Below are 13,281 nucleotides of genomic sequence, written 5' to 3' on the forward strand. Positions count from 1 at the left end.
TTATATCTTCAGGTCAATTGGGAAAAGAGAGAGAGAGAGAGATGATGAGACACCTACCACTTGTTTAGGCTTAGGGTCAACGGCAGGAGGTGGTTGCTGCGAACACAAATAAAATGCAATTTAATTTTACAACAAAATGAAACACAAATCAGAGAAAAGAAAGAGAAATACTGCAATGTCTCCTCTCTTTTCTTTTTCACTTCATCTTCATCATTTTTGCAATTCAAATCGGTGTTATTACAAAAATAACTGTGATCCTCTTCATTGCAAAAATACATTTAAAAAAAAATTCAAGAGCAATTCTTTGATTGAAAATGCGCAATTTATACTTCAGCACAAGCAATTAATTAATCAAATGCTCTTCAATCTTTTCTTTTTCTTCTCTATACGTAAATTTCAGCTGGAAATTGAAGGTAAAAATCCATCTCCGGAGGATCTGGCTTTCATCTTGTGAAAGTAATTTCCAATATAGAGAGAAAAAAAAACACACCTTTGCGCGGCACTTTCGAGTGAAAGGAAGTTAAACGCCAAGAACAAAGCCAAGAACGAACAGCATTTTAAACACAGAAACCATAAAAAAAAATACTGATGAATTAGAGAGACTAGAAATAATGATGATGAGAGTGTGTTGTGAATTGTGATTGATTGACTAATTAACTGTTGCATGCTTTAGTGTGTTTCAGACACAAAAACATCACACAAACACATCTTGGGATGGAAGATTCAAGATGCAAAACGCTCTCTCGTGAACTCGAGAAATTATCTCTTCTCCGGCGCTCTTTTTGCGGCCAAATAACACTGCGGCTGATCATCATACCTTTGGGGCGAATGCTGGCAAATGACTTGGTGGCACAAATGGCGTGGGTCCGCTGAGACCTGGATGCAGAAGGCTTGGGCTGTAGCCCGGATAGGTGGGCATGCCCAGGCCCGTGCGATAGAAAGGCGAGTCCACGGCGCCCATCTTGGGGATGTCTTTGAAGATGGGCGGCGGAAAGAGGGGCGCCGGGGCCGACGGGGTGCTGGCAATGATCTGCTGATGCTGATGCAGGTGCGTGTGCTGGTGCTGGTGATGGTGCAATTCCTGCCTCAAGTACGGCGACGGTGGCACAGCGCTCAGACCCGAGCGATCCAGAAACCGATTGTCCAGCTCACGACGCAGGAGATCTGCTTGATCTGCGCGATCACGCGTGCATGTTGGGAGTTCAGAAGAGAGAAAAGACACATTCAATGAGAAATCCACCGTCCAAAGTCATCAAAATACACTATTTTTTTCCTTCTACCACAATTCGCACAAACCCACTGATGATCATATTGCGTTTTCTCTCAATGTCTTGTTACAAATTCAATTTGTAGCGCTAAATTAATTAATCTCAAAGCAAAAAAAAACATACGAAAAGAACATGTTTTTCCACGAGTAATTATTCTCATGCAATTCAGCCACATTTTCTGCTCTTGTTTCCACCAGTGATTACAACGAAATTCTAGTGCAATAGAAACCTCCACCATTATTGGCTTGTGAACGATGCAAAAACCGTGATAATTGGAAAATTGGAATTTATTAAAAAGTATAATATAGTTGGCAAAGAAATGGGCCTAAACAGCCTTCCGTGTGAGGCGTTATAAACTGCATGTTTACACCCCATTGATGAAGTCTACTTAGCAAGAAATGATGTGAAAACTCTGTCCAAATTAGTTTTGCACTCTTTTTTTGCGGCGGTGGAAAAAAATGGCAAAATAATTTCCAGTTGGGAAATTCAATGGAGTGAAAATGGGAAAAATTGGAATGTTATCAGACGAAGAGCAGTTGTGCAGAATTCCAGATAAGGGCGCGCGAGCAAATTGTGCAGCACATGGAATTCATTCGCAATATATCATCAGTGTGTGGCTGCAGAAGAAATAGAGGGTGGAAAATTGATCACATTACCCTTACTTGATTGAAAGAGAGATTCAGCACTGAAGGGATGGGGCGCAGCGGCCGTTGTCGTGACGGCGGGCGGAGGGAGCGGAGCGGCGAACAGAGGTGGCGGAAATGTTGGCGTTGTGGCGACCGAAGAGGAGTGAAGTGATGGAATTGACACCGGAACTGGAGGTGGTGTAGGCCTCGTCAGTGATGTATTTGTGGCCGGAGACAGTTGAGTGCTGCGAAGCGGATAAGAGAGAATCCAATAAATATACCGGGTGAGCAATGAGGGGGAAAATAGAATGATGCACCGTACCTTGACCATGTGGATTGTGTACTTTTGGGATAAGAGAGACTAGAAGATACACCAACTGTCGCTGGTGGCAATGGAGATTGCGTGGCTCCCGCGGCCGTGTTGTACAAGGCTGGCGATGGTCCCGGCTGGACACCACTCGAGCTGCCGCCGCTGTACGGCGCCGATCCGGGTGTTGCCGATGATCGAGAGAGACTACTAACATTGCTACTGTTGACAAATTAATAGGCACACAGTGATTAATTGCACTCACACTTGATTGATGCCTCTATTGAGTGGCACGTCTCGTACTCTCTGTGTTCTGCTAATCATGCAAAATCACGCGTGAACATCGCGCACACACACACGGGATATCGACATTCTGTGATACTTTCGCATAGGCAATCCCAGAGACTCAATACAGTTCATTTGTCTTAAAATTTCACTCAATCTCCGCAGCCCGAATGACCCAGATTTCCCAATGGCAATCATTGCACTTAATTACTGGACACTTCTTGCCTCTGTGCGATTTCTCAATTAAACCATTGATGGAGTGTGTGCATGATTAGCAGAGACGAGAGAGGCCACAGAATGCCCGCGCGGACTTACCTATAGCTATCACGTTCTCGAGTTGGGCTGTGCCCTCGTGGTGAGTGTGTCCTGGCCACCAGTGGCGTGGCGCTGGCCGAGGGCGCCGACACATGCGGCGGCGGTCCTGCTGTGGCGCTGCCATTTGAACTGGGCGTCACGGGGCGCACGGGCTTCGCCGCGGCTGACATCACAAGGGGCGATTCACCCCGTCCCGGCGCCCCGGTGCGGCCCACATCGCCCGCCGTCCGCGGTGACGCCGTGGGCGAGGGCACCGCCGGCGGCAGATACGGACTGTGATGGAGGTTGCTGTACGGCGCGTACAGCGGATAATTGGGATATCCAGACCGATAGACCGCCGGAATACTGCTGTTGGTGGCCACGATGGACGTCACAGCGCTGCTGTTGCCATTCACAGCCGGCGCCGCGGCGGACAGCACCGCACTCGTGGCCACCGCCGGGCTGTTCGTCCGCCCACTCGCCGCGGCCGCACTGTCCAAGCCCGGAGGCAGCGTGGCCGGAGGTGGAGCCGTGGGCGCCGTGGCCGGCGGCGGCTGCGGAACGCCCACTGGCAGGGATGCCGGCTGCGCGCCCGCCACCTGCTGTCCCGTTGCCAGGCCCGGCGACGTGATGCGCGGCGTGGAGATGGGATGTGTGGACGTGGAGATCGGTGGAATGGCTGACGAGTAGCCGTTGGCGATGGTGGTGAGCGGCGCTCCCGCCGTGGCGCCCATCAAACTCCCCACGGCCGCCATCGAGGGCGGCTTCCCCGACGCCGGCGCCTGTGGCGCGGGCGGCTGAGGAGCCACAGGTGATTGCGGCTGCTGTTGCGGCGACGGCATTTGCTGCGGCGGCTGCTTGCCCACCGAAGGAGCCACTTGGCCCCCCGCCGCCGCGCATACCGGCGGCAGCTTTCCACTGCTGCCCGTCAGCGGCTTCCCAGCCAGCTGCGGCGGCGGCGCCTGCTGTGGATTCGATATTGGTGTCAGGTGTGTGCTTATCGGGCCGTTTGATACCTGCAATCGAAGAAAAGCACCGTGATAAATGCAAAATCCTTCTGGCCGCGCGAATGCGCCGCAGCGCAATAGCCCATCAGGCTGTAATTTGTGAATCCACTCTTGATTTGTATCTCAGCACAAACATAGAGCTCTTGTGCAAATTTGTGCACTTTGCCATTCACAAGCCCTTCGGGGCGCTCTTTTATGTCGCCACCGCGGCAATAAATACCCACCAAACTGTCTGCACGAGATATCGTCCTCGAAATGTGTTCAAATTAGGACAAAAGAAGGGAAGAATGAAGAGATATTTTACAGCTTTCTCAATTTCACACTGTTTTATTGACTCAAATACACCCTCCGCCCCATTAAATTTCACTCTGTGCCATCATCATTTTTAGTGCTCCTCATGTTCAACGACAAATTCAACAAAGTTTCGCCCAGGCGAACGAAACAAAAAGGCATCACGCGCCATTATTGCATTATTTGCAACAAGACAGAGCCACACATACTCGCCAATCGTGAAAATTTTTATGAATCTCACTTTATGACTCAATAAAGTTTTGCTTTTTATTCTTATTTCCCTCCTTTTTATGCCCTCGTTTCGCGCGCGCTTTTTTCCTCCACTCTCACTCCTTCTCGCTCCCGCGCGCAGCGCACCAGTCAAAAAGCAATGTGCGATAAGAAGCTCAACAATTCACGCTAAATTATTCACAATGTATCAATTGTAAGTGGTGGATGATAATTTTTGCCGGCGCAAAGTGAAATGGGTCACAAAACATTATATGCACATGCCTTATCGGTTGGGTGAGAAGAAATCGCACGGAAAAACGACAAAAAGTCATGCCATTCACACATTGTGGGAAATACTCCGAAATGTGTAATTGTTGATATCAAAGAAGGAGTTTTAGACAGGATTTTGAGAAGTCTTCAAGCACAATTTGTTGGATTTGGGAGTAGAAGTGAGGGAAAAAACAACACCTCTTTGTATCCATTTCAATTGATTCATTTGCAGCTTCACCACTTCAGTTCACTTTGCCATCCACTCTCGCTCTTGGGACATTAATCTCCCCATTGAGGCTCAACCTCTCAAAGTCAAGTGATTATCACACTAAATGCGTGTACACACATTAAACATTACACACAATGTGTAAATGAGTGGAGCTTTTATATAGCACACAGGCCACAAGAGTTGAGCCAAACATTGAGGCTAATGTACACATGATGTTTTATTATTATTTTCTGATTGCCGCTTATTGTGAACACTTTTGCCATCATCGAGTGTGTTCGCCTCTGAAGTGGCCTCTTGATGGCTTTATAGGTGGACAGACATGTCATCATTTCATACCCACGATGGCATACACAGCGAGAACAATTCAAACTTCATCTTCTGCCGCTCTAAACACTCTCTCTCTACTCTGCATGCCATTCAAGTGGAACTAAGTAGTTGCTCTATAGAGACACGCTCAACTTTGGTCTTTGGGCGCATCTCTCCCCCCATCAATCCCCTCTCGCTTCACATCAATGGACTCTTGGCCTCAGGATCCGTCGCTCATCAAGAGGCGTCTCCGCAAATTTGTGTGTGCGACAGGAGAGCCACTGAACTAGAGGGGCGAATTAGAGACTATAAATGAAGTGAAGATTCAAGCCATTTACGAGCTCACAAGCTTTCCAGTTAAAGCACACACTCTCGACTTCTTTCCTCCACATCATGTGAAAACTCCTTAAAATTAGTCACTTATTATACCCTATTTCGGGGGTCCCTGGAGCCCAATATATCCCCACACAGCATACCCTCATGCACGCATAAACAGCCACTTTGAGCAGACAAATGAGATTCGTACTCAATCTCATGAGCACACATTTGAGACAAGTGAGTGTGAAGTTGAGTGTTGACAGAGCCAATAGCATCTAAATAGGGTTGATTTCCCAACCAACATGTGTTCACGACCGGACGCTAATTGTGTCAATTAATTTGTAGACAATACATTAGCATAATATTGTCCAAATTAGCGACATGCGCCCACCCCCAAACACACACACCTCACGTGTGTGGTCATCCTCAGACGCGCCTCCGGAGGCAAATTGAGATGCGGTCGCCTCCCATCCCACAACTCCACAACGACAATTTCCCTCTCTCTCTCCCTCTCTTCCCTGGCGCTCGAGAAGATGCCCCAGACATATTTTATGAGGGTCGTCGCATGGCGCACAGAGAATTAAGATGCTTTTATTAATGCCGTAAGAAGATAAAAAGTAATTTTCATTTAAGAAAGTCAAAATCTCCCATTGTATAGAAATGTGTGCCTTTTGTTCATCACGATGGAACGGACAAAAATCCCTGGGATTAAGATCACCACGGAAAAGCTCCCAGCCAAGAGACAGACAGAGGCTGGAAGGGAAAAAAATGATGAGGAAAAAAGTATGCAATTATCCCTGGTGAGGAACAAAAAATGCCCATAGAATCTCTCTCCCTCAATTTTATTCCCATCTCACTCATAATCTCCCCACGATTCCGGATCGAGTCTGTCTCTCTCTCTCTCTTTCCTTCTTCCTCCCTGTGTCCGCGCCCTCTGGATCCACCCCCGCGTGTGGCTTTCATTTCTTATGAACAAATTTCTCATTAGACAATAAATAACAATGGAAAGCGCGCACAAGGGCGAAAAAAAGGCGCACAGACGAGTGGATGCTTTTAATTAAAATCCCCATAAGATGATTTAATTATTGCGATTTTTTCCCCGAAATAAAGCGTCTGCACGGGAATGAGAGTGTCCCGGTTGAAACGTGCCACAAATTAATGTTAGATTTCAATTCAAAATGAAATTGAAATACAATTTTTTACCTATTCTAACATTCTCAAGCTAAAGAAACATTTTATTTCAATTATAACTAGGATCAAATCCCGACTGTATCCTTTTTGGATCAATTTGTCACCGAAAAAACATCAATAAGTCCGACTTCCCATTGAAAAACCAGAAGCTTTCAATCAGTAAGCTTTCTTTTCCATTATTATTAATTAGTTGCGATCTCTCAGGACCACTTAGCCTTGTCGTTCAGTGCTCAACTCAGCTTCACGAGATAACTCTCCTTCAAGAAATTGGCTTTTCTTAAGCCGACTGAGTATGGCGAGTGTGTAGATTTCATACCTGCATTGGTGTCGGATATGGTGGCGGCAGACTCGGAGGTGGCAGGGCGGCTGGAGCCGGCGAGGGGGCCGGAGGAGCGGGTCCCGGTCCCGGGGGCACCGGCACCGGACTGGCGCTGCCTCCCAGCCCCAGTGGCCCGTTGCTGAGCGGCAGTCCAGTGGTTGGGAAATCCGATTTCCTAGGCGCCGCCGGACTGGGAGCTGCAGTTGTGACTTGAGTCGGAGTTGACGCGAAGACCACAGACCCTCCATCAGAACCCTGTGAAGGAAGCAAGACGATTAGCCGAACTCTTATCCCAGCGGCTCTCAAGACAGACTTTTTGCATCACCTCATGGCATCGCCACTCACTGGAGTTTGTTCTGTTTTTTATCATTTTAAATTAACCAAATCAATAAACACATTAAGTGAGCTCAATGACGACGATATGGTTGGAGAAATATCTGTTTGCCTCTTTGTCACACATCTCCGCATCTCTTCAGTGACTTCTCAACATCTCTTCTTGACGTTCTTTTTTTCCCTCTTCTTTTGAAAATATCATCATCATTTGCATTAATGACTTTAATTAAAAAATCACATTTCAGCGTCAATTATTGATCAAGCCAATAATCGTAAATTTGTCAATTTTATAACTCCTTAATATTATCAAATATGTTCTTTCTTCGTCTCCAGTAACCCGTTGAAATGGTGCGTGCCATAACACCCATCGCCAAAGACGGCGCTCAATATATTCCAATCATAACATTTTTCGCCACCAATATTCAAATGAACGGCGCACCGTAACAAAAAAGCCTACCAATCACAATATTAATACACATCTCATTCATGTTTATTTCATCGTACACACACATTTTTTTTTTTTTCACCACACACTTCCGAACACCCAAAGCTACACCATGTCAAAAAGGTGCCAATAAATTTACACTCAATTGATACTGCAATCAACTAATAACGGACAATTAATTAACATGCAAATTGATATTTTCTCCCATATCACTGGCCATTTCTGTCCTCGCGCTCCTGCCTCTCCTAGCCTCGACACCCACCAGAAATTATCCCCACAGCGATTTTCTCTTTCTGCATGTCGAAATTGTCACTGCCTGACCATATAAAGCGGAGTAAATTACCACTATGGTAGGTCGAATGAGATGCAAATGAGATAAATATTAATGCTAATCAGTAAGGCAATTAATATGGAATTCCCATTCATGTAACATCTTCATATCTCTTTGCATAATAGCCTGCACACACACCGCGGGTTTATGACTCGACTATGACGTCTTGCTTAAGTGATTCAAAAAATCCACATTCCCCACAATCATCTACAAAACTATTGCGAGTATTTGTGAGAAAAAAAAACAACACCTTCATTTGCATTGAAATACATTTTTTAATTGCCACATTCTACTTCAATTAAGTTCATCTGCCATTATCGTCAAATAATCTGCTGAAATGGCGCTTCAGCGATAAAATATTGCACATTAAGTTAAAATGCCTGCGAATCTCGATGTAATCTGCCGTGAAACAAATCTCTCCAGTTAATAACACTCAAATGACTCCGCTCAGTGACTTAATTTCATCGACTGCAAAAAACCGCGTCTATTGTGTTAAGTGATTAATATGTTGCTGTGAAGGTAATTTTTTCCGACCACAATTCGTGTTTATTTATCAGATAGCAATCTGGGGCCGCATAAAGTGTGGTTGCTTTTAATTATACCTCACACTATTTGCGATGAATTGTTTTAAATGAAAATTTATTGTGTGCGAGTGAGATTTTCTGAATTGATTGCCACCAAAGCGTGAATTAAATGTTGAACATTGTTGCGACACTTTGTACAAGCCAATGCCTTAAATAGGGAGGGCAAAGCTGTTTGCGGCAAGCAAAAATAATCACGATCGCATTGGACTTAAATTATGGACTTGATTTTCTCTCGATCGTGAGCATTGCGATCGATCATGAATTCATTAGAGACTATGTGCTTTGGCTTTCATGATGAAAATCACAATTAAATTAATTGACACGCTGTTATTTACGATATCAGACTACTGGAAAATCTCACCACTTGGGTGATATTCGTGTTAAATGCGATCAATGTTTGGCTTTTTCCCTCTAAACTGTGCAGCAGATGTCACGATTTCGGGCACATTCGCGATCACTGCAGGAATTATTTCTTCGCCCATTCACTGTCAATCCACTCATATCAACACAACAGATTCCAATCAATTATAAAATGCATTTGAATTGACTTAATTGAGAAGTTGAAAGCAATTGAAGGCTTTAATTCCCCTCTTTTATGGAGGCTCTTTTATTTTCTCAACCTCTTTACTGCCCCTCCTCTATGGCATATATCCTCAAGCATTTTGAATTTACAGCATTCATTCCCGCGCGTCTTTATGTTGTACATATTGTACATTTTACAATCAAATAAGGCATTTATTGTGGGTATTAAGCGGAGCAAAAGGGTGCAAAAAGGCGATCTCCACGGCTTTTTTTCCTGTGCTTGATGGTAAAAGTGTGGGCATATACTGTTGCGCACTCAAGCCATCGCGGCGAAGAAGACGAAGGGAAAAGGTATTAAATGAATGTGAAAACGGCGGCCAATGGCGGCATCATTATTGCTTGTTTAATGCCACAAGTTGTTAAATTGCTTTCAAACAGCAATAAATATATATATATATGTGTATAAAACCATTTATTATTGACTATATAGCACAATTGTATTTACCGACATCAAGCGATCCTTTTACGTGTGAATTGGATATATGTTGCCGCGGAAGGGGTGAATCAATCGCAAAATTGATGTATATAATGGTGATAATTATAGAGTATCTTAACAACGGCATCAGTTGTAATGCAAAAGCATAATTCTCAAAATTATGCACGCAAAGAGAAATGCCCGGAGCTAGTCCAATTGGACGCCCTTAAACCTCTCTCCACTTCTTGAATAAAGAAATTCATTTTAATTCAAAATTCATACAATGTGAGAGAGTTTGCGTGCAAAATCCAATCCCATCTTGGCATGTTGGCTACTTGTTCAAGTACAAATGGCAAAAGGCTGAGGAGATGCTGAGGAGGGGCGCGCACTTGGCAAAAGGCACCGGAGAGAGAAAAGAATTGAACGTCCCGGTAATTGGCTCGTTGGCTGTGCTGAAGTCACTTCAGCACAGCCAACAAATATGGTAATTTCATGGAATTCATCCGACAAAACGGCAGCTCAGCGGCAGATTGCTGTTGCACTAGTGAGGCGAATGCGATAATATCGCCTCGGGGGCTATTTAATAGTCAACACAGAGCCCGCGCTGCTCCATAATGATAAGTTTGACTCGATTGGACACAATAAACAACAAGAGTGTGATGAATTTCAGGTAGGCAGCAGAGCGGCTGCAAGATTTTTCCTCATACTCCATATCACAATATCCCTTCTTCACGGCTTTTGGGGAATTTAATTAAAAATATTCATAAATTTATTATACAAAATCCCCTCTCATGGCAGAGAGGTGAGCAATAAAGAAAATGACATGTGCATGATGGGAGAAAGGAGACACACAATTGACCAAATGATCGTTACATTACGTCTCCCATTTTATATATGCGAAAAGGGAAACACACGTCTCATCTTGCATGTATCCTCTCTCTCTCTCTCGACTACCCATGAGAGAGTACCCACACGTTTCTCCTCCTCACGTTGACCAATAATGTGTTCAGCACACAAAACCACAACCGCACGAAAATGGAAATAGACAGCGATAATTGCTGAATTAGTTATTAGTTCTGCTCTATGCCTTTTATCCACATTCAACATCCCAGACAAAAGATATGGTCTGACGGGCGGTTGGGGTGAAGTTTCACTGAACTGTCGATGGGAAGTCAAATGGGTGGAGAGATGCCTCCAATATCAGACGTATGTAATCTAATGGTGGCCCCAGCATACGTAAATATGCTCCGCACACACTAACACGTTCGGATATGTGAGGATGGTGGGAACCACACGATATTCTATTCTGGCCATGTTCCCCCAATGGGGCGTGCGTTGTGGAGTGGTGCATTGGCAATCGTGGTGGTCACTCAGTCAACTACCCAGGCACTTTACCCCCGGACGCTTATTGTGCCGGAGAAATGGAGGAATTTTGTCAATAAAACGTGCCACTCTTGTCCATCTTTTCACGAGTCAATTGACGATGCTGAAAACATTCATGATTGATTAATTCCTTTATTTCACACCCTCTCATCCAGATTTTCTTCCCAGATTCACATCACACACACACACGTTCACGCGTCCTGGTGATCAATATGTGAGCAATGAAGTAAAAATCATTGGTACTTGAGTGATAAATAGAATGTAACTACACAAGATCATGTGATAACTCTGTTAATTCATCAACTCAACATCTCATCTCCTCTTGCTAACTGTTGTGGTGTGAAGATTCCCTATCAGATTTACTTCACCGGGGGTTCCTGCTTCTTAATCAACTTCACCCTCCTCAAGAGGCGGAAAATCGGGATTTCTTGAGATCAAAGAGATCACTTTGAGGGTCACAATTCCCCTCTAAATTGTTTCTTCCACTCTCTCTCTCTCTCTCTTCGCGATTAGGGCATGAAAAGTTCGCCAGAACATCTCAAATCTAATTCAGCGTTAAGCACTAATTCTCTGATTTCACACAATGCACATCCCTAAAGAGAGGGAAAATAGGCTTCAGGACCCTTTTGACATATTGTGTTCAGTCCAATTCCTCAAACTATCCCCAGGGAATGTCATTCCAGCATGAAGGGTGAAATAATTCTCCCCTTCTCACTCCGTCTCTGTGCAGAATTTCATGGTGTATCTGGCACTGTACTGTGTAAAATCCCTGCTGGTCACCCATATTGCATATGGAATTGTTAATCCCATTTCGACATCCCTGATTTAGTCCACCTCCATTTCCAATCCTACACCAAAATCCCACTTCTGACACACACACACACACACACACAAATATCGATTTTCTTATTAATAAACGCAAAAGCTAAATTCTCATGTACATCGAGGCATGGAGAGGGCTTCATTCGATTTGAATTCCCAATGAATAGAGAGCACTCACTGGATATTGGGGAGTGTGGGGTGTGGATGCATCCCTTTTGGTGCACAAACTCTCCTCTTGCATGGCTTTACATGGGAATATGAAAATGGAAGCACTCGGTGAGATATTCATTAAAACATACATCTCTGAATACTATATTAGATCGAGACTTGCATGCATTCCAATGGTTTCAGAGACTGTGATACCTTCACATGCCGTCCCGGTGCATTGAATTGGGGAATTGAACCTCATATTCGTCCTCACCACAATTTCATCCACTGACCCAGGATATGAAATATCATTTAAAAGTGGCAAAGGACACGCACGTCGGAACTATTATTTACCATCCCAGAGACATTTCTCCTCTGATTGACTCTCTTTCATGGCTCCCCGGGGGAATTTGCAATGCGGGGAGCAAATGAGAAAGGTCTCTTTATGACGGAGTGGCTTGGCCACAAATTCAATCAAAATGATCAATGAAAATTGCAAAGTAATGAAAAGTGGATGGAACAAAGGAGGAGATAATATGCCTGACGATTTCAGGCACTTGAAATTTTAGACTTTTTCCACACTATTGCATAACCTAGAAAGGGATTATTATGATTGTTTCTAACCGTAAAAATCAAAAAAAATCCAAAAAATTGGGATAATTATCAGCAAAAGAAGCACGCAGGGAAGAAATATTGTCAGTTTTCGAACACTCCCACTTCCTATAACACTTCTGCTGAGCTTTACAGCCCTTCTGACCATATTAACTCCCCCTTGGATGGACCAAAGAGAGTGAGACCACATTTGCTTGGTGTGTCAAATCAAATTTCATTCTGTGTCACATGATTTTGATAGGTAATATTATGAATATTACAAACGATATGGTTCCTTTGAGCATTTCGAAACCCCTTCACTTATAATGAAGAGATAAGCAAAAAAAAATGAGGCTTTTATTAGGGGTTAACTCTGTTACTTCACATCCATTTAATGCCATTTTAATGATGTTCCACTTAACATTTGTGTGTTATGTTTCCCTCGGAAGCAAACGCTGCAATAATTTAGCCGCTATCTTGCCATCTCTTCCCATCCAGATACACCATCTCGACTCCTTCCTGCTTATTATTGCTCTCATTACTAAATAACAAAATTTATGCCGCTTAGAGACCACTTTTCTCTCCATCTGACGACACTTACAACAGCGACGTGGGGAAATTTGCGTGTGAACCTTCGCATGAAAACCGCCCACGGATGGATTTCCTTTCATCTCACATTACCTCCTCTTAGCATTCGTGCTGTCGTCCGTGTGCGAAACCCGATGAG

General features: G+C 44.3%; 1 protein-coding gene across 1 annotated transcript in view; it reads right to left on the minus strand.

Annotated features, from left to right (window-relative positions):
• LOC132262394 (autism susceptibility gene 2 protein homolog) overlaps positions 1–13,281 on the minus strand; it is a 120,933-nt gene that overhangs the window by 3,665 nt on the left and 103,987 nt on the right. The window contains exons 6-11 of the mRNA XM_059761666.1: positions 6,919–7,176; positions 2,802–3,796; positions 2,217–2,423; positions 1,931–2,139; positions 818–1,173; positions 58–96 (exon numbers count right to left, since the gene is read on the minus strand). Of these exons, the coding sequence (XP_059617649.1) occupies positions 58–96; positions 818–1,173; positions 1,931–2,139; positions 2,217–2,423; positions 2,802–3,796; positions 6,919–7,176 (2,064 nt within the window). The remainder of the gene's footprint in view (positions 1–57; positions 97–817; positions 1,174–1,930; positions 2,140–2,216; positions 2,424–2,801; positions 3,797–6,918; positions 7,177–13,281) is intronic.

The sequence above is a fragment of the Phlebotomus argentipes genome, unplaced genomic scaffold (genome assembly GCF_947086385.1).
Source record: "Phlebotomus argentipes unplaced genomic scaffold, Phlebotomus argentipes genome assembly contig_15, whole genome shotgun sequence".
NCBI classification, from domain to species: Eukaryota; Metazoa; Arthropoda; class Insecta; order Diptera; family Psychodidae; genus Phlebotomus; species Phlebotomus argentipes.